This window comes from Coenobita brevimanus, chromosome 69, assembly GCF_032717465.1.
Source record: "Coenobita brevimanus isolate Jiangsu-jjx chromosome 69, ASM3271746v2, whole genome shotgun sequence".
Classification (NCBI taxonomy): Eukaryota; Metazoa; Arthropoda; class Malacostraca; order Decapoda; family Coenobitidae; genus Coenobita; species Coenobita brevimanus.
This window is the reverse complement of record NC_137022.1, coordinates 24,521,915-24,544,639: the sequence shown is the minus strand read 5'-3', so window position 1 is coordinate 24,544,639 and position 22,725 is coordinate 24,521,915. Positions and strand designations below refer to the sequence as shown.

General features: G+C 44.5%; 1 protein-coding gene across 1 annotated transcript in view; it reads right to left on the bottom strand.

Moving 5' to 3' along the window:
• The window catches only part of LOC145406031 (uncharacterized), a 65,066-nt gene that overhangs the window by 15,609 nt on the left and 26,732 nt on the right, over positions 1-22,725 (bottom strand). Inside the window, exon 2 of the mRNA XM_080277218.1 lies at positions 953-2,010. Within this exon, the coding sequence (XP_080133344.1) occupies positions 953-2,010 (1,058 nt within the window). The remainder of the gene's footprint in view (positions 1-952; positions 2,011-22,725) is intronic.

Below are 22,725 nucleotides of genomic sequence, written 5' to 3'. Positions count from 1 at the left end.
CCAAATGATGTTTTAGTTTAAGGAGATGGGAGGAAAGGTTAGGGAAAAGCATAAGTATACGGAGAGGGGAGTAGCTATTGTCTTTAATCAACTACTCGTAAAATTACAGTTACACAAAAAGGGGCCGCAGTTTCTAAATACAGCTACAGAATTACAGGCACTTTTCATTGTAAGTCAGGGATAAGGTGCAAAATATCACAACTATTTCCATTCAGTTAGTACTGTAATTATTACTGGATTTACATGTGGCAATGGATCTTTAATGCATACCAGTAAACATATATATGTATATATATATAGCAAATTTACCATGGATTTAATAACAAAAACATTATATAAAAAGGTGACTTATAACAAAGATTTACTGTATCTGCACACTGAATACACATGCCAACCAGAAAAAAAAATGTAGTTAGCTAGAAAGTGTGGGAGGGTGAAGTGGAAGAGAAAAAAGGGAAGTGCAAAGGAGCGAAGTGAGAAGGGATGAAAATACGAAATGCAGTACAATAAGAGAAAAGGAAGATGGAAAGAGATGAGCAGGAAAAGAGAGAAGCCTTAAAGAGGACCTTAAGGAAGTGAACAAGAGGAAAGAGGGGAAAACAGAAGACAGCAACAGCTATACAGAGGATCTGAGGATGGGTACCAAAGTTATGATATACTCCATCTAAAAAATAAAAGGTAATAAAAGCAAAGAGAGAGAGAGAGAGAGAGAGAGAGAGAGAGAGAATATGGAAAAATGGAAGAAGTAAGAGGAATAAGAAATAAGAGAGAAAGCAGAAAACTGAGAATATGGAAGAGAGATACTAAAAAGGAAATGAACTACAGGATGAAGGTGCTCAGTACAGTATTTTGTACATCATGCGTTTTTACGTCTCTGGCGCTAACTAGCAGAGTGCACAATAAAACAAAGTGTCATTTGTTTGCTGCTTTTTTTTAACTGCCAACGACTGACCTGTCATTAAAGCCGCCTCAACCAGGTCAAGGGTCAGAAATTTTGACCTCTGACTGACCTCGCTGCTGCCCTCCCCTTCCGAAGTCACCCCACCACTGTCATCATCACCACTCTCACCACAGCTCTCACCACCATCGCTATAGTTCCCATTCTCACACACATCACCCACACCACCATTAGGTGCATTGTCCAAGGCTGTGGTGGCTGTGGTTGTTGTGGTGGTGAGGTTACTGATTTCATTGTCCAGGGTTGTGGTTGTGGTAGTGGTGGTGGTTGTCGTTACGTCCACCATTATTAGAGGGTTGAGGTTGTCATCTACGGCTGGTTGCTGCTGCTGAGGTTGCATCATGAGCTGGTTGACCACCGTTGTGCCATCTTCTGTTTCATCTCGACAGCTAATTAATACTTCCTCCATCATGCACTCATCCCTACCACTATCTCCACCATTACCACCATCACCATAACCACCATTCCTGGCACTGTCAATTGTGGGGTAAGCACTACTACCACTACTACTATTGCTATGGTTGTTACTCCTACCACCATCACCACTATCCTCTGCAGCTGGGGGGAGGGACAGACCATAGTTGAGGGGTCCTTCACCAAACTGGAGAAAGGCCGTGGAGGGGGGGGCTCTGGCGGGGTGGGGGGAGAGGGGAGAGGGTGCCTCCCCCCTCCAGGAAGGTGGCTCACAATCCAATGAATCCATGCTCTTCCCTTCACTAACCCCATCACCGTATTTTTTGGTCACTGGTGAATCACGCTTACGGAAATACGCTGCGACGTCAGCGTAGAGCGTCTTACGTGGTGGCGGCTTCTGCGAGGTGACATAAGCGTTGGGCTGGGCGTCAGAGGCGGCATCATCGGCATCAATATAGTCGAGGTCAGGCTCGTCTCGCTGCAGTGGTGGGTGACCCTTGCGGTTGACAGAAGTGAGGCCGCCCCCTGGACCAGTGTAGGCAGCCACAACCCTGGGCCGCGGGGGACGTAAGGGCCGGGTGGGCAGCTCCTCACATGTGCGGCCATACACAATTGTTGGCTGCACACCTCGCACCTCTCTGCAAGCAACAGGAAGCATTAGTCACCACACCATAAGGGCTTCACATTCAAAGTAGGTCTTCATTCATTCATTCATTGCCAGACGCCATGTATCCCACACGGGGTGGCCAAGGGCTTAGAGTTAATTGTTTTACAGAGAGGGGCACTAATCCTCCACCAACCCCACTTGACACGTAGGGATGCCAACAGCATCTGGTGTTCCCAGGCGGTCACCCATCCAAGTACTAACCAGACCCAACATTGCTTCATAACACAAAATGCATTTATAGCCAGATGCCTAAAATCACATACAGTGGGGCCAAAAATCAAAGCAGTTCACACAATATATACAACACTAAAACAATTTTATGATAAAGAATTACTATATATACCATTTGTATGCAGGACAAACAGAGTATTGGAGGCTGAAAAACAGCATATGAAATGTTCCTAGTGAAGTACTCTATCTATGGGAAACAATGCATTCATACAGTTTCCTTCATCCCATCATATTGTCTGCTAATGAAGCATTATTGTACCTGCTCAGCTACACCATCATACACTGCAGTATATATATATATACAGGAAATGCAAGATTCTCTCTCTCTCTCTCTCTCGGGGGGAACTAACTGAAGTCCCACAAGGACCTTATGTACCCTGACATCCGATTGTGGTCTGGCTCAAAACACACACACACACACACACACACACACACACACACACACACACACACGAGTATCCCTCTCTCTCTCTTTCTCTCTCTCTCTCTCTCTCTCTCTTGGGGGGAACTAACTGAAGCCCCACAAGGAACTAATGTACCCTGACATCCGATTGTGGTCTGGCTCAAAACACACACACACACACACACACACACACACACACACACCGCTCGCTGGCGCAGTGGTAACGTTCTCGCTTGCCATCTGGTAGACGGGAGTTCGGGCCTCGCTCAGGTTGCGAAAAGTTTCACTGAAGAAGTGGGTGGTTACTGTCCCCCTTGAGCAAGGGGACGGGTGTGTGGGTGTGTGAAGGTCACAGCCTTGCCCTTAGATCGGACTATATGAGCTCTCAGCTCCCTTCCGGGAGGGTAAAATGCTGACGATCACGACCATCAGGTGATCCTGACCGATCCGGTGAATTACACACACACACACACGAGTAACAATATCAATGAGGGGTGGTTATTTTCATATACTGTATCAATAAGGGTAGACTGGGAATCAATAACTGTTAGACTACCCCCCCAAAACCAACCCCTTTCAGCCTAAAACCAGTGACTTGCAAATCTGAGGTGAAATAGTACAAAAGGAGTTAGAGTTAAGACTGACTGAAAGGTGGCAAACGTAACTGGCTTGTGGCTTTAGCTGCTGGGGAAGGGGAGGGGGTAGTGAGTACTGCTACGGAGCGTGTGTACAGTCAGTGTTGTTAACATTTCACAAAGGTATTATATTTTCACGTTCCCAGATACAGAGCTTTATTTACATGTGTACCAGCACAACTACAACAATATTAATATGCGTTATCATCGTCTTCATTTTCATTTTGTACTATTACTATTGTACCAAGACAACTGTAACTACTACTACCCATACTACTCAGCAGCTATGAAATCATTATGATTAAGTGTTGGTATCACTACTACTACTACTATTTTTACTAACACTAATACTATTACTACTAGTACTGTACCATAATTACATTCAGCTATCCCTTCTACATATAATTATAAATGCTGCTGCTACTGTATTATTAATGCTACTACTACTACTACAATAAAAAAATATAAAAAAACTTATGCTACCAATCCAGGACTAGCTCAAATAACAGAGTGTAGCCTCGGGTCTAGGGTAACCGCATTAGTGCCAGCTAGCGACAAGTAGGCTTATGTTGAGAGGCAGAGAAGGGGAGAGTGACGACCCTCCCCCCTCTCTGGTCTTTTCCCAATGCGTATTTTCTCTCTCTCTCTCTCTCTCTCTCTCTCTCTTTCTCTTGAATACATACTCCTCAACTCGCACTATTTTGATTTTTTTTCCCATTCCCTCTCTTTCATTGCTGGCCGTACTCTCTCTCTCTCTCTCTCTCTCTCTCTCTCTCTCTCTCTCCATCAAGGTACTCAACCTTCTATTTATAAACTCTTCAACGCCTATCTACCCTACAACAACTACTCTCTCTCTCTCTCTCTCTCTCTCTCTCTCTCTCTCTCTCCATTCCTTCCTATTCGTTCTTTCTTACTCCTCCTCTTTACCTTCTTTTCTTCTAACTTTGAGTACTTCCCTCGCTCCCTCATTTTCCCCCAATGTAGCACAGTTCCTTTATTTTTTTTTCCTTCCTTCTCACCAATTTATTTTTGTTTCCTATTTTTATCTGTGTCTACCTTCTTTCATCCCTCCCTCTCTTCCCCCTTTCCCTTCTCTTTCCTTTTCTCCCTCCCTTTTATTCTTTCTCTATCTGTTTTCCCCGTCAACCTTCTTCTTTCTCTCTCTGCTTTCCTAATTTTTATCTACGTCTACCTTTTCCCATTCCTCCTTCTCCCATCCCCCATTCCCTTCCCTCTCCATTCCACTCTTCCTCCTCTTCTTTTACTCCCTTCCTCCTCTCTCTACTTTCCAAACTTTATCTCCACCTATCTTCTTCCCTCCTTCCATCCCTCTCCCTTCTCCCCCTCCATTCCTCTCCCCCTCCTTCTCCTATTTCCTTCCTTTCTTCTCCTTTTCCTCTCTTCGTCCCTTGTTCTGATGTCAGTGTATGGTCTCCCCATATATCTATGTGTCTGCGACTCTGCATAGCGGTGGGATTTGTGTCATGCTGATATGTGGTACGAGAATATGTAAGACTTTCTCTCTCTCTCTCTCTCTCTCTCTCTCTAGGCCCCATGTCTGCGTAAGGTCTCCATACATACCTGCCTTACTGCGTTAGGTAGAATTAGTGTTGGGGTAATGTACGGAATGCTAAGGGTTACGTAAGGAGGAGGAGGAGGAGGAGAAGAAGGAGGAGGAGGAAGAGGAGGAGGAGGAGGAGGAGGAGGTAATGTTCATGAAAAAGGATGATGATGATGATGATGATGATAATAATGATGACTGTGGAAAAGACGACGACGACGACAAGGAGGAAGAAGAAGATGAAGAAAATGAAGGAAGCAGAAGAAAATGAAGCAAGAAGAAGAAGAAAAGTGGAGGAAGAAGAAGAAGAGGGAGAGGAGGAGGAGGAGGAAGAGGAGGAGGAGGAGGAGGAGGAGGAATAACAATAACAACAAAAACAAGAACAAGATAATAATAAGGAGGACTAAATAAATAAATACAGTATAAAAAAAAATATAATCCATCAGAACCCAACCCTGCTATCCAATTACAGGAAAACCTACTCGGAAAACATAAATGGGTCTGTTTGGTACCCAGGGGACGAGGGGAAAAGAATACTAGCCTACCCACGGACCTCCCTCGTGTGTGTGTGTGTGTGTGTGTGTGTGTGTGTGTGTGTGTGTGTGTGTGTGTGTGTGTGTGTGTGTGTGTGTGTGTGTGTGTGTGTGTGTGTGTGTGTGTGTGTGTGTGTGTGTGTGTGAGAGAGAGAGAGAGAGAGAGAGAGAGAGAGAGAGAGAGAGAGAGAGAGAGAGAGAGAGAGAGAGAGACAGGGCGGGGGAGGTAATTTCTCAGCGTCCGTAATAACCAAATAACCATCCCTACACCATAACAGTGCCTACTACTGGTACCACTACGCTGTGTGTCACCGTGCGTGCCTTTAGCCTACCCTACTCTCTTACACCATACCCACAATCTACCACCGTATTTCTGTTTCAACGACTGTGCCTTGTATCTCTCCTACCCTCATCCTAACCTCCCTACAACTTCACCAAAACCTACACCACACCACCGTCTACAACCACTACCTTCTGTTTCATTATCTGTGCCCTGTATCTCTCCCACCCACGTCCTAAAAACTTCTACTTTTTCTTTTGGTGTCAACAGCGTCGTGGCTCGTATGATGTGGAGACGGACATGCGACTTCTTTCACCGGGTCATGTACGGAAAGAAATCAAAGGGCGGTTCCTAGTTATACTTCCTGGCGATCAGAACAAAGGATATAAGAGTTGCTTACCTTCTTGTTTTTACCGGAATCATCATCGTCATTATTATTATTATTATTATTATTACTATTATTATTATTATTATTACTTACTACTACTACTACTACTTCAACTACTACTACTACACCTGTTAGGATAAGTGCATTGTAATGGGCCAATGAATACCTGTGGAACGTAACAAAAAATACTAAGTGTGGAAGGCTCCCCTGGTTTCATACTCTCATTGGGTAAGGAGACTCCTTAGCTCCTCTTCCTTAGCGACTTATTTCTGGTTATGGCTGGTTAATACCCTTTAGTACGTTATTTATATAGGGTATGACGAGGTTTGATGGATTTATATAACACAGAATAGGACAGTAAGGTGCAAATTACAAAATAAATCACTTAGGAAAAGGTGTTAGGGAGCTTCCTTGATCGACGAGACTACTTCGCCGATATTTCACAGCGTTTACTTCATACTTAAGTCGAGTTTGTCACTTTTTTTTACAGATACACAGTGGGCAGAGAAATATACCAAACCATGCCTCTCTCAGCTGAGGACGATAAATCAGCAGAAGAAAGTCAGAAGCGATGAAATCTTAATGATTTTTTTTTTAACCACACTATAAACGCGTGAAAAAAAAAAGAATGCTATTTATGTTAGTTAACCTTGAGAACACGCAATGAAATAACGTAATAATAATCATCATCATAATAATAATAACAGCAGAAGTAGCAGTAGTAGTAGTAGTAGTAAACTGGAGCCCCCCTTCAAGGGAGGGAATCACGCCAGCCGCGAGCCGATATATATCTATCGCGACTCGGAATATGACCTTGACCTTGACCTATTTTCACCAATTTCGAACTCGTAGGCGATTTTCATCCCTACTACACACCTGTAAAATTTTGTGATGATATCTTGAGCGGCTGCAAAGTTATCGTGCTAACATATAGACAACCTGTAAACAATACCAGCTTCGCTGTCGCGGCTGTTGAAAAAAAAAAAAAAAAAAAAAAAGGCTCAGCACTGGGAATAGCAGACACTGTAGTTAACATTGAGAACACGCGAGGGCAGAGCAGTGATGGCACGTTCAGGGCCCAACAGCACTCTCACGGGCGGGCTTTAGTGCCACATTAAGGCGCGTAGGGGACCGGGTAAGGCTTCTCGGGGAACACCAAATTGTATACAAGATTCTGACTTTATGGTGGGAGACAAGGAGGGAGGGGGGAGAAAGAAAAGGAGAGTGAGAGAAGAAAAAGGAGCGAGGGAAGGGAGAGAGGGAGGCAGGGGAGATGGAGAAGAAAGACAATGAAGGGAGAAGGGAAGGAAGAGAGGGAGGAAAGGTAGGCAATGACGGAAGAAGGAAACTGAGGGTGAGAGAGACAAGTGGAAGGAGCGCGTGAAGAGAAAGGAGGAAGGGCAGGAAGGCAAACAAGGGAACAAAAGAAGGAAAATCCGAAAGAGGCAGAGTGAATAAGGGAAAGACACAGAGGATGGAATAAAAACGGAAAGGAAGGGAAGAGGAAAATACAACAAGAAACGAAAAGATAGAATGACCAAAAGAATGAAAGTCGGAAGGAAAAATGAAGGAAAGATATGGCGGGAAAACGAAAGAAAAAAAAACATCAGACGTGGATAAAGACAAAAAGAAAGAAAAATGAGTAGGAGGGATGGAGGAAAGAACGTAGGGAGGAATGGAAATGAGGGATAAAAAGAAGTGGATGAAGGAAAGACGGGAAGATGGTAGAGGAGGAGAGAAAGAAAAAGAATGGGAGAAGTGGGAGAAGGATGGGAAAATGTGGGGGGAATGGGAGAAGGGAAGGCAGGGATGGGGGGAGGAAGGAAACAAAGAAAACCAGAGGAAGAAAGAGAGGTGAGAGAGAAGGAGAAAAAGGAGAAAAATGAATAAGGAAGAATGGAAGAAGAGGGAGGAGAAGGAGGAGGAAAAGAAGAGGAGCAAGATAGGGAGGGAGGATATTAAAAACAAATTAGAAAGAGTTATACCAGAGAGGGAGGTACCAGAGGAAAACTGAAAAAAAAAGAGAGTCGAGGGAAGGAATAAGGCAGGGAAACATACAAAGGCGGGAAAAAAGATAAAGGGGGGAGACAGGTAGGAAAGAGAGAGGACAAAAGGTAGGTAAGAGGGAGGAAAGAACTATTATAGCTCTGAAATGCAGTTCTCTCTCTCTCTCTCTCTCTCTCTCTCTCTCAGAAACGCAAACCCTCGACATCTGGCATGGCGTAAAGAAAAGAGAAAGAAAGGGAAGGAGAGCGAAGGGGGGAGGGAAGATGAAGGGGAGGAAGGAGAGAAGGAGAGAAGTTTGGCAATTGGAGGTAGAGAGAGAGAGAATGATGGAAGAAAGTGAAAAGAAAGAAGGAGAGAGGAGGGGTGGGGGCTTAGAAAGGATAGGAAGTAACTTTGGCAATTAGAGTGAGGGGAGGAAGGAAAGGAGAGGGAGGGTGGGAGGTAAGAATGAAAGGAAGGAGCGAAGTTTGTGAAGGAGAGGGAAAGAAGGAAGGAAGGAAGGAAGGATGGGAGGGTGGGAGGGAGGATGGAAATAAGGTTGTGTACAGGGGAAAGGGATGAAGTCAGGAAGTTCTACAGAAGACAGAGGGAGGAAAGATGGAAACAGAAAGTGTGTGAGGAAGACAGGTGATAGGCAGTGGAGGAAAGCACACACACACACACACACACACACACACACACACACACACACACACACACACACACACACACACACAGGTAAACACCAAATCCAAGTTTCAACATAAAGGTGGCACTTAAGCAACATAATAGCACTCCAGCTCAGTACCACGTCCCACACACCAACATGTAACCACCAGCCATGTAACTACAGGAAAAAGGGTTCCTCAAGCTGAAATATACAGTAGCACAGCGCGCCTACAGCATGGGTTACAAGCACCGCACTTTGTATTTCACGGAGTAGGGTGATGGGTTCAGAGATAAAGACAAATTACTGGTAAGAACTACATGTACTGGGTGTCTCAGGACTTAATGCATTTCACGGGATTATTTTAAGGTTAAATCTCAGAAAAATGTTGTGATAGCAACATACGTTCAATATCCAACCATGAAGGAGCTACAATTACTGAAGACCTTATGGGCGAAAATGGTTCCCTCATAATACCCATTAATTCATCAGGAAAAGCAGCTCCGTCACGGCTGAGAATTAGACTCATGTTGATACAGCATTACGCAAAAAATAATAATAATAATAATAGCCCAAGAACCATCGTCTTAAGTTAGTGCGTTAAGTCTCTGGAAGGAAAAGACTGACACATCATGAATGGCCTTGAGATATTTACTGATTCCTTTTTCATTGTGTGTGTGTGTGTGTGTGTGTGTGTGTGTGTGTGTGTGTGTGTGTGTGTGTGTGTGTGTGTGTGTGTGTGTGTGTGTGTGTGAAGATCCAGACCTTACAGAATTTTCTATGTGGTCCGGCCAAAAATTATTAAAAAAATATATAAAACTACAGATCTGGAAATTTAGAGGAGATAAAGAATAAGATAAAATAAAGCAGGGTGAGAAAGAGAGTAAAAATATGCGTGAAGGATAATCGTTATATAATTGCAGCACGTGAATTACTGAGAGAGAGAGAGAGAGAGAGAGAGAGAGAGAGAGAGAGAGATACCTGCTACTGCCAGACAACTTTTTTTTTTTCCGCCTGGGAAAGACCTCTCCTACTGAATGGCCATTAAATATTCCTCTGGGCCTCTCTCTCTCTCTCTCTCTCTGCAAATATATAGGTCTCGTATTGAGGGGGTTGCGTAGCCTTGCCCAAGTGTGACACAACCTTCTCAAGAATGTTTGCAAAGTTTGAGAGAGAGAGAGAGAGAGAGAGAGAGAGAGAGAGAGAGAGAGAGAGAGAGAGAGAGAGAGAGACTATTATCCTATCTACAACGAATAAAAATATGTGGAGAGGAGAGGAGGGCAAAACATGAAAGGAGGAGGAAGAGGAGGATAGAGGAAAAAAAAAAGGAAGAAAAGAAAACAAGAAGTGATGAGAGAAGATGGGAAAAACAGGAAGAGAAGAAAAGAAAAAAAGAAAAGAGGAGAGAAGACAAAAGTTAAAGATGGTAGGAAGGGAGGGGAGAGGAGGAGACACAAGGTGGGGCGTGGAAAAGAGAGGAGAAAAAAGATGAGAGGAGAATGGAAGAGAATAAAAGTGAGGATAGGGAGGTAAGAGAGAGAGAAATACAGTTCCCAAGTGAATCACCTCAACTGGCCCCTTACCGAGCCCATCCTACCTCACCACACCTTCCACATCTGCGCCCTCTACACTCCCACCCCACCACATCCCACCACCCCATCCCACCACACCACATCACACCACACCACACCACACCCATCCACACCTGTGCGCTTCCACACGCACCCCACCCCACCATTATCACACCATCTGCAACTCACCACGCCTATACCTCACCAATTCCACACCTACTGTACACCTTTCCACATTATAGCCTTCCTCAGCCCCACACCATCACCACAACACACCACACTCAAACCAAAGCCCATCCCACCACACCAAACACACCACACCACAGCCCAATGCACCACAACCCATCATACCACACCACACCACATCACACCTGTAGACTTCCATACCACCAACACCCCTCCACATCTTCCAAACCTACACTACCCCTGCCACACACACCCTAACACACAAACAGCCTTCCACATCCTCCACATCTCCACCACACCTCTCCTCACCTGCAATACACCGCACCAACCACACATGCAGCTTTCCACACCTGCACTCCACCACACCCGTAAACACCCCTACCCTGCTACACCCTCCACATCCTCAACTACCACATCCGTACCACACCACACACTTGCTACATCTCTACACAGTCCTAATCTGTATTATATTCCTGCCACACCACCACCACCACCACCACCACCACCACCATCATAATCATCATCAAGGACATGACTGGTTAGCAAAAGGGCCAGACCTGTCCACCAAGGAGAGGTAAATCCACACCAAACACACAGTCCTGATACTCGCAGGGGAGAGAAGATGAATGTACTGGAGAGGATGCAGGGAACTATCTTCGTGAACTTGGACACCCCCTTGCACCTTTACATACGTCTGCATCTATCAGTCAGTCAATCTATCACACACACACACACACACACACACACACACACACACACACACACACACACACAGATTACCTGGAAATACAAGAGATACAAGCATTAATAGACAAAAAACGATATGAACTATACCCATTTCACCCTGACTTGGCCAAAATCTCCCCTTCTAGAGTTTCTTTCACACAGACCATGGACTCAAAGACAACACTATGACTGTATCTCCTTTTGGGGGCCTGAGTTAGAGTTCCACAGCACTTCTTCGTGACTAGAAACATACTGCAGTGATCATGTATTCCTAAAGTTAAGCAGTGAAGAGGAGATGACAATTTTAGGCCACGTTAGAGTAAAAGGGGCATAGAATAAATATCAGGGAAGTATCAGAACACGGGCTATGAACATCAAGGTGATAATATTTCTCCCTAAAGTGATAAATATTGCTCGTGGGACAGATTTACAGCACGTCCCCTCTCAAACGCACTAGCTTATCAGGTTTATTGACGCGTTTTCTTTGACGGTGGATAGGAGGAAGTGCATCTCTCTTTCTCTCTCTCTCTCTCTCTCTCTCTCCTTGAATTATTTTCTATCCCCTGCCTCCGCGATCCGTCTCTTTAGTCTCACATTATCCCGTTTCTCTCAAACCCAGCAGTCTCAATCCTTTTCTCATACACATCTGTCTCACTAAAGACTTTGCTTTTCCTCTCTCCCTCTCTCTTTCTCTCTCTCTCTCTCTCTCTCTCTCTCTCTCTCTCTCTCTCTCTCTCTCTCTCTCTCCACGTGTGTGTGTGTGTGTGTGTGTGTGTGTGTGTGTGTGTGTGTTACTGAGACCTGCAATGTAAACTGTCTGGCGGCAGGAAAAATATAATGCCTGCCGTAGCAATGTATGTCTACTTATCTATCTATCCACCTATTTATCTATTTATCGATCTATCCTCTCCCTTGCCGTATCTGTCCTGTCAATACGGTATCTATCTCACACTAAAACTCCCATTTCTTTCCTTCCTCCCCTTCCTCTCTCCTTCATTGTCCCCTTTCCCTCCAGTTCCCTCCCTCACTCCCTCTCCTTCCCTCCCTTCTTCCCTACTGACCTCCACCTCTTCCCTCCCTCATTCTCCCTATCTCCCTCCCTCCCCCTCCCTGCCAGCTGAGCATGTTGTATCGATCAGGGGGAGTGAGGGAGTGAAGGACGTCTTGCTATGAAGGGAGGGAGGGAGGAATGGAGGGAGGATAAGGGGAATAGGGAGGGAGGAGGGAGGGAGAAAGGGAAGGAAATATACAGGAGGAGGAGGGAAAGAGGGAGGGAGGAGGGAGGGAGAGAGGGAGGGAAATATACAGGAGGAGGAGGGAAAGAGGGAGGGAGAAAGGGAGGGAAATATACAGGAGGAGGAGGGAAAGTGGGAGGGAGGGTAAGAATGAATGGGGGGTGATTATTCATGAAAGAAAATGAAACAGGGAGTGGGGAGAGGGAGGATGTAAGGAGGAGAAGAGGGAGGGAAGGAGGAATTCAAGGAAGAGAAGAGGGACCGAGGAAGTAAGGAAGAGAAGAGGGAGAGAGGTAGAGAGGAAATCAAGGAAGAGAAGATGGACCGAGGAAGTAAGGAAGAGAAGAAGGAGAGAGGTAGAGAGGAATTCAAGGAAGAGAAGAGGGAATGAGGGAGGGAAGAAGGAAAGCAGGGAGGAGGGAGGGAGAAAATTTATGAGTGACTGACAAGAATAAAACGAGAAGGACTGACTTAAAGGAGAGAGATTATGAAAAATTATGAGATTATGAAAAAATGAATGACAAGACAACAGACAGGAGGGATGAAATTAATACATAGAAATGGAGAAGGATATGAGGGTAAAAAACACTGATATTAAGAGAGTATGGAAAAGAAAAAAAGAGGAAGGAATGAAGGAAGAAAAAAGGAAGAAACGAGGGAGGGAGGGGGGAGAGAAAGAAAAAAAAAGGAAGAAGGAAATAAAGAAGGGATGAAAGAAAGGAAGGATGGAAGGAACGAACGAAGGATGGAAGGAAGGCAGAAGGAAAAGGAGGAAAAAATGAGAAAGGGTCACTCTCTCTCTCTCTCTCTCTCCCTCTCTCTCTCTCTCTCTCTCTCTCTCTCTCTCTCTCTCTCTCCCCACGTTGCACCAATATCAACCAACTGTGCCAATATGACCACCACGTGACTCTCTCTCTCTCTCTCTCTCTTCTCTCTCTCTCTCAAGGCCAGATCGCCTAATAAGGACAGTAAGGTTTGTATAATGAGTGTATTCATGGAATCATATAATATACATTCACTGACACACTGCCATACACTCACCCACATTCATCTTTCACTTTCACTTCTCGCTCACTTTCAGTCTCTCATTTACCTGCTCCCTTTCGGACAGACAGACTGACAGACTAACACACACACACACACACACACACACACAAACACGAACACCTTCCGTCCCTCTCTCAATCAATCTGTTTATCTATCTATGTAACCCTATCACACACACACACACACACACACACACACACACACACACACACACACACACACACACACACACACTCAGTCACATTTACATTCTCTTCACTACTCACCCACACTCACATACTAACTCAGTCACACTCACAAACTCCTCTCACTCACAAACACACTGCCCTCTCACTCACTCACTCACTCAATCACTGAATCACTAACCCACTGACTCACCCACTCACTCACTCACTCACTCACACGTAGCCCCGTGACTCACTCAATCACCGACTCATCTATCTCTCTCACACTCAAACGCGTTGCCATAGAAACTGCCTAACAATCCCTCCGCTAGCCTGCCTTCAAGCACGGAGAGAGAGAGAGAGAGAGAGAGAGAGAGAGAGAGAGAGAGAGAGAGAGCGAAAGAGAGAGAGAGAGAGCGAAAGAGAGAGAGAGAAACCGCAGACCACAAAGAGTTCGTCAGTCGCCTAGTGTTACAAAAAGACAGACACAGATAACAGAGAAAGACAGCGCAGGAAGACTGATAAGAGTGATGCGAAGTCCTGAGAGAGAGAGAGAGAGAGAGAAAATATAAAAACACACGGTGCCTTTGTATGGCTACCTGTGTGTGTGTGTGTGTGTGTGTGTGTGTGTGTGTGTGTGTGCTCTAACTTTGACCCCTCTCTGTCTCTGTCTCTGTCTCTCTCTCTTTCTCTCTCTCTCTCAAATACACTGTTCTTCCTTCTCTCTCCTACCTTTCTTTCCTCCCTCCCTCAGTCTTTGCCTCCTCTCTCCCTCCCTCCCTGCACCCTCTCTCCCTCCATATTCCTCCCTCCCTCCCTCCTTCCCTCCCTCTCTCTCCCATACACCTTATTAATTATTCAAGCCCCTTCAAACCACTTCCGCCCCTACACATGCCTACTTAATTAGAGAAAAAAGATAAAAAGAGAGAAAGTGAGAGAGGGGGGAAAAGTTGGAGGGAGGAAATTAAAGGGAAAATGGAGAGAGAGAGAGAGAGAGAGAGAGAGAGAGAGAGAGAGAGAGAGAGAGAGAGAGGTAAGGGAAATGGATAACAAGTTGGAGAATTTGGACTCTCTCTCTCTCTCTCTCTCTCTCTCATAATCCATCACTACACATTACACCAACGCACCAACGACTCCGGCAAGGTCTGCTCATTCTCTCTCTCTCTCTCTCTCTCTCAAACATCAATCACCCTACCACTAACAATAAATATACGTATACATAAAAAATAATCCAAAAAATTTTCTTCTTCTTGCTGTTAAATCTTTGGCCATTCAGGGGGTGGGTGGTTCCGGGTCGAGTAAAGGAGATAGAGGAGATAAAACCGGGTTGGGTTGTCGAGTTTTATTTATCCTGCCACCTCCAGCCTAAACTCCCCTCCCCCCTTCTCTCTCTCTCTCTCTCTCTCTCTCTCTCTCTCTTCCATTAGCTCACAGGACAAAGCTACAATATCATTCCTTTAACTCTAGCTACCTCCGGACGATTTCATTCAGCTTAGGAAGTGTCTGTAGTGGTGAAGGGTTTATTGAAGGCTATATCAACCCCTACATTACGCAGTGGTGCTGGAGAGGGACGCCTTCGTGTGGTGGCACTCATATAACCAATCGGCTCAACTGCCTGGTTATACAAACGTCCCTCTGCTCCCTCCCTTTCCCCAAGAAGTAGGTGTGTGGACTGCAGAGGGGTAATTTAAGCCTGCAGTCCACTGGGTTCACATTCTGATGAACCTGAGGCTGTAACTTCTATTAAATACTACTACTACTACTACTACTACCACCACTTTTTACTACTACTACTACTACTACTACAATACGTAATACCTCTTGTAAGCTTCATAAAATCGACCCAGATTTTTATCCTTTTGCTGCTTATTTCACGTTCCCCAGTGGCTGAATACGATAATAGTGGTTCTACAGCCTCATCACAGCACTTCTTCGTGACTAGCATCATAGAGTTAAGTTACTGATAAGGCTTAGTGTTCATGGTAGAGATGGCAATTTTAGGCCAAGTCAGAGTCATATGGGAATTGGTTAATAGCTAGCAGTAGTAGTAGTTGTAGTAGTAGTAGTAGTAGTAGTAGTAGTAGTAGTAGTAGTAGTAGTAGCAGTAGTAGCCCCAGGTTCATCTGAATTTTAAACCCAGTGGACTGCAGGCTGAAGTTGTCCTCCTGCATTCATAATCAGGCCTTTTGGTGGCCAGGGAGGGGAACTGAGGGACGTTTGTATAGCCGGGTAGTGGAGCCACCCAGTTATATCAATGTTACCACGTGAAGGCGTCCCTCTCCACCACCACGACATCGTAGTCATTCCTTCAAAATGGGTCTTATCATTCATGCTTACTATTCCCAGGCGATGTCTGTCTGTCTGTCTGTCTGTCTGTACGTATGTCTGTCTCATACGTGCCCACTGCCCAAACTTTAACAACTTTCCACTTTCTCTCTTGCTTTCATCCTCTCTCTCTCTCTCTCTCTCTCTCTCTCTCATACGTGCCCACTGCCAAAACTTTAACAACTTTCCACTATCTCTCTCTCTCTCTCTCTCTCTCTCTCTCTCTCTCTCATATGTGCCCATACTGTAACTGCCTTCCACTTTCCCTCTCTCTCATTTGCTTTCATCATGTCCATCTCTCTCTCTCTCTCTCTCTCTCTCTCTCCACATATCGATCAAAAAGGTTAGTCATCACTTTGCTCCCTCTCCTTCCCTCCCTCTCTCCCTCTCCCCCTACCTCCTTATCTCCCTCTCTCCCTCCCTCCTCCATACCTACTTCCCTTTTCCTCATTATCCTTTCTCCCCTCTTTCTACTGCCTTCCCTCCCCCCTCTCTCTCTCTCCCCCCTTTCTTCTTTTCCTCCCTCCTTCCCTCTTTCATTCCATCTATTTCCTTTTCTTCTCTCTCTCTCTCTCTCTCTCTCTCTCTCTCTCTCTCTCTCTCTCTCTCTCTCCTTCATCTTCTTCCTCCTCCTCTTCCTTCCCTCTTTTCTCAGTCTCCTTCCATCCCTACCTCACCTCTCCTTCCTCCTCTTCTTTCCCCTCACTCTCTCTCCCCCATTCCTTCCTTCCGTCCTTCCCTCCCTCCCTCCCTTTCCCTCCGCCCTCACTTCCTTCCTTTCTCTCATTACCCTCTCTTCCCTACTTCTTCAACTTCCCTCCTCTTGTATTACATAACCCCCCCTCTCTACTTCCCTCCTTTCTCACTGTCTTTCCTCCTTCCCTTCCCTCCCTTCTCTCTCATTAGGCTATTCTCACATTCTCTCTCTCTCTCTCTCTCTCTCTCTCTCTCTCTCTCTCCCCAGTCCAACTTTAAGCATCTTCATTTTTTATTTTCTCCTCCTCCCATCATTCTCTTCTTCCTCTTCCTCCTCCTCCTCCTCTCCCTCCCCCTTCTTCTGTGTCTTCTTCCTTCCCTCTCTTTTTCTCACCCCTTCTTCTTCTTCTTTTCCCTCCTCTCCCTTTCTCTTACCTCCTCATTTCTTTTCTCTCCTTCCTTCCGTCCTTTCCCTTTTTCTCTTCCTGGCTTACTTCATTTCTCACCCTCTTTCTTCCTCTCTTCTCTCTTCCACTTCTTTCTCTTCCTGCCCTCCTCCCTTCTTTTCCATTTCTTTTTCCTTTTAATTTTCCTCCTTCTTCCCTCCCTCCTCTTTCTTCTCTCCCGTAGCCTTTACTCTCTCTCTCTCTCTCTCTCTCTCTCTCTCTCTCTCTCTCTCACGTGCCCATATTTTATCTACTTTCCACTTTTTCTGTCTTTTGCTTTCATCTCTCTCTCTCTCTCTCTCTCTCTCTCTCTCAGTATCAAGTCACGCGATAATAACAGTAGATAATTAAGAACAATAAGGCTTCCTCTTATCATCTACCTTAATAACACACGCATTACGCTCCCTTAGGATAATTTACGTAGCGCTTTAGACTCTTACTCCTAGGTGATGAACACAGAAATAAACTGTTGAAGTATTAATAGGATATATATGGGTTATTTATCAGTAAAAGATTGCGTTCAAGTAGGAAATATGATGATGATGATGATGATGATGATGATGATGATGATGACGATGACGACAACAGAAACAATAATGATACCGATGATGATGACAGCAACAATGACGATGATGATGATGATGATGATGATGAAAGCCGCCTGTCTATTAAAAAAAAATATATGGCTAGACCTTTACAGTTCTGATTAACTTATGACTTGAAGTTTCATTTCACTTGATTTTTACTAGTTTCTACCCTTCCTCTAAAATTTCCTTCTCTCAGATTACCATACGATTCGAAGTTTCATATTCTGTAGTTACTGTTTTCTACCGTTCCTATAAAATTTCCTTCCCTTATTAATTAACGTTACTATTATTAGAAGTTTATTTCCGTTTTTGTACTAGTTTCTACCTTTCCTATAAAATTTCCTTCACTCACATTAGCATTAAGCTGATAATTTTACTTTTTTATTCTGTATGACTGATTGTCGGAGGGTCCAGAGGGTGGGGGAGAGTCGCCTGCTTTGCTATCCTTGTCTGAAATTTCTGGATTTTTTTTTTTCATTAAGTCTTGATCATATGATAGGAAACTTAGGAGCTGTGTGGTCTGTGTATCTACGTATCCTCTCTCTCTCTCTCTCTCTCTCTCTCTCTCTCTCTCCCTCTCTCTCATTCCTATTCTCCCTCCCGCATGTTAAGTGATAATAAAGGCAGTCTGTATGTAAACGAGAGAGAGAGAGAGAGAGAGACAGACAGACAGACAGACAGACAGACACAAGTATCTCTCTCTCTCTCTCTCTCTCTCTCTCTCTCTCTCCCCTTAATTACCTCTTAACAAGGCAATTAAAACTCCCATTAACGATGCTTTCACAATTCTCTTTTTCCACACATAACATAATTTTCTTGTCAACAAAATAGTCATTATTTATTACGCATTATTCTATTTAATTATTTATCTACTATTATCTATTACCTGTATTGGCTTATTAATCTATTTTTATTATTTATTTATCTATTATGCATCTATTTTTACTAACTAATTTATTATGTATTAATTTTTAAATTTTTCTTTATTACTGATTTATTTATTCACTTAATAATTTATTTTATGTATTTAAGTTATAGAAAATGGACTGACTTATTTATATTTTATTTGTTTATTCACGTATGTATTTATCTTATTTATTTCCACTTTATTTATTCAGGTATTTACTTTATTTGTTTATACACTTATTTCTTCATGTACGTATTTATTTTACTTGTTTATACTCTTACTTATTCATGTATTTATTTATTTGTTTGTTTATGCACTTATTTATTCACGTATTTATTTTATTTGTTTATACACTTATTTATTCACGTACTTAATTTACTTCTTTATACACTTATTTATTCACGTACTTATTTTACTTGTTTATACAGTTATTTATTCATGTATTTATTTATTCATTTGTTCATGCACTTATTTATTCACGTATTTATTTATTTTATTTGTTTATGCACTTGATTATTCGTGTATTTTTTTATTTTTATGCACTTATTCTCGTATATATTTTCTTTGTTTATGCACTTATTCACGTATTTAGGCTATTTATTTTACTTGTTTATGCATTTACCGTATTTATTCACGTATTTATTCACTAGTTTATTTATCTATTATCTTTATCTATCTTGCAATCAGGTTCATATAATTATTAATGTTAGCTGAATAAAACAGTCTGACGTTAAATGGCTCAAATCACTAGAGCTGTTCCCACCATTAAAGGGGCAATACATATACTTCCAACTTCTACACCAATTATGCATTTAAATTTTCTTCTTTCACTATTCACTTATCTAACAATGTATTAATCTACTTTTACCAATTTAACATCGGGTTTAATTACTTACCTACTTATTTATCTCTTATTATTTACTCCACTGACTGAACGCCGCCACATACCGACACATGCCACCACCTGGGCACTAATAATGATGTCAATATCGGGCCTCCTGCTTGTGGGAAAATTATGGGAGTGAAAATCTGTGGCAGGTGGGGAGGGGGGCATCATCCACTCACTCGATGTACCGCTGCCTCCACGTGACTCTACCATGAATGACAGGCCAAATGGTTTCCTGTAACCTAGGAAACCATTTACTACGCTTGCTGGTGACCATATAACCAAATGACGTCTGGTGGTTTAGTGGGTTAAGGCGCTCACGTAATGGCCCGTTTTCTCGCAGGTTAAGGAAGTTCCCTAACACCTCTTCCTTAGCGATTGATTTTCCTTACTACACCTTGCCGTCCTCTTCTGTGTAAATCATTCTAATATCACCATACTCTGCATAAATTATGTACAAAATATTAGCCAGCGGTATCCACAGACAAGTCGGTGGGGAAGAGGTGTTAGGGAGCTTCCTTATGAGACGAGAATACGAACCAATGCCAGTCAGGGGCGCGTGAGGCTGGTCAACCCTGCCTTAAATGTCGGGACTGAGTAGCCTAGCCCCGGGCCCCTATGCTCATGATGGGGAAAATTAAAATAAAATAAAATAAAAAGACTGGAAGACAGATGGATGGATGGATGGATGGATGGATGGATGAATGGATGGATGGATGGGTGGATGGATGGATGGATGAATGAATGAATGAATGAATGATTGTATGGATGGATGGATGGATGGATGGATGGATGAATGAATGAATGATTGTATGGATGGATGGATGGATGGATGGATGGATGGATGAATGAATGAATGATTGTATGGATGGATGGATGGATGGATGGATGGATGGATGGATGGATGAATGAATGAATGAATGAATGATTGTATGGATGGATGGATGGATGGATAGACAGATAGATAGATACATAGACAGATGAATGGATGGATAGAAAACGTGGCCCAGTACAAAATAACAAGTCAGTCGCAGCAACGGTTGGGGTTTGAACTCGCGACCTTGTGATACCGGTCTGTATTAACTCCCACATCCCACCAACCTCTCTCTCTCTCTCTCTCTCTCTCTCTCTCTCTCTCTCTCACACACACACACATACACATAAGACACCACCAGCCTCTCTCTCTCTCTCTCTCTCTCTCTGTTCCATCCCTTATTCCCTCCTTTCCCTTTATTCATTTCTTCTTTCTCTCAATTCCATCCCTAATTCCCTCTTTTTCCTTCTATTCTCTCTCTCTCTCTCTCTCTCTCTCTCTCTCACACACACACACACACACACACACACACACACACACACACACACACACACACACACACACAAGATACCAGTCACACCCTACCCTGCAGCAAAACCCCCCTATCCATTCAATTCTCCCACCAGACGATTTTACTCAGCTTAGGAGAGACTTATAAAACCCCAGAGGATTAAGTTAGCTTTAATTAATCCTCCCCAGGAAGACAAGACGATTCCTCAACTTAAGAAAATCGTCTGGAGATAGGAAGAAGGAATATAAGGTGTTTTTATTATCCTCTGTACTTCCCGACCTACTAACCCACCTACCTACTTACCTGCCTGCCTCGTTTGACTACTTACACTTTTACCTGAGAGAGAGAGAGAGAAGGAAATAGGAAAACAAAAAATGACGATGGAGGGAAGGAGGATGGACAAACGAGAGGAAAGGAGGGGAGAGGGAAGAGTGAGGAGTGATGGAGGAGGGGGAGAGGGAAGGAGGAGAGAAAAGAAAGAGAATAAAGATAGAGGGTGGTAAAAGACAGAAGGAACAGGGAGAGAAGAAAGATGGAAGGGAGAGAGAGAACGTAAGAGTGAGGGAGGGAGGGATGGAGGGAAGATCCAGTCGTGACCAACAGCGTGAAGAACAATGACCTTCCCTCCCTTCCTACCCTCTCCTTCCTTCCCTCCCTCTCTCCTTCCATGCCCACTCACTCCCTCCCTCCCTCTCTCCATCTATCCCTTACTTCTCTCCCCCTCCATTGTGCCCACTCGCTACCTACTTACCCTTTCCCTCCCTCCTCCCCTCCCGTGCCCACTCCCTCTCTCCCCTGCCCTCCCTCCCTCCTTTCCTCCCTCTTCGTGCCCGTGGACATCTCTCCCTGAGTCCCTCCCTGCCCGTGATCAACTCCTCCCTTGCTATCCCCCCATCCGTCGTGCCCTCTCCCTCTCTCCCTCCCTCCCTCCTTTCTCTTTGTGCCCGTGGACCTCTCCCTCCCTCTAAGTGCATACTCCCTCCCTCTCTACTGTTCCAGTGTCTCTCTTCTTTCCTCCCTGCAAGCCCTCCCCCTCCCTCCCTCCCTCAGTGTCATAGAGGGGTTAGGGGGAGGGTACGACAGGGCAAAGACGGTGAAACAGAAGAGGCCGGCTATTTAAGACTTAACTTGTGAGCCTACCCCCCCTTCTCTCTCTCTCTCTCTCTCTCAATATCCCCACCCCAGCCTTCCACCCGCACAAAACTGGAACACGGGGGACAACCATGGCCCAGGTGAGGTGGGGGGGGGGGAGGAACGATGGCTGATGAGAGAGAAGAACATGCGATAGACAAGGGTAGGACGGAGGGACAGTGAAAGGGGGAGGAGGGAAGGATGATGAGAGGAATGAGGGAAGAGGGAGAGAGGGATGGAGAGAGGGAAGGGAGGGAAAGATGGAGGGAAGGATACAGATGAAGTGGAGAGAGAAGGTAATGCTGGAGAAAAAGGAAGGAAGGAAAGAAGGAAAGGAGGACAATAGCAGTTAGATGTCATGTCTCTAAAACTCTAAAAAAACAGAGGGAAAGGAGGGTGTGGAGAGAGTGATGGAGGGAGAGAAGGGTGTGGAGGGAGTGATGGAGGGAGAGGAAGGTGTGGAGATAGTGATGGAGGGACAGTGGGGTGTTGAGAGAGTGATGGAGGGAGAGGAGGGTGTGGGGAGAGTGATGGAGGGAAGGGAGGGTAGCGATGATGGAAAGACTAGGGTATAATGGGAGTGTCGGAGGTAGAGGAGGGTGTGGAAGGGTGTGGTAGGAGGGAAAGCCAGGGATGCAGCCAACACCCCTCACTAATACCGTACTCGTACAAAAGAGCACTCAGCCCCCAAGCCTTCCCCCTCCCCCAGTAGCAGCCAGGCACCACACACACACACACACACACACACACACACACACACACACACACAC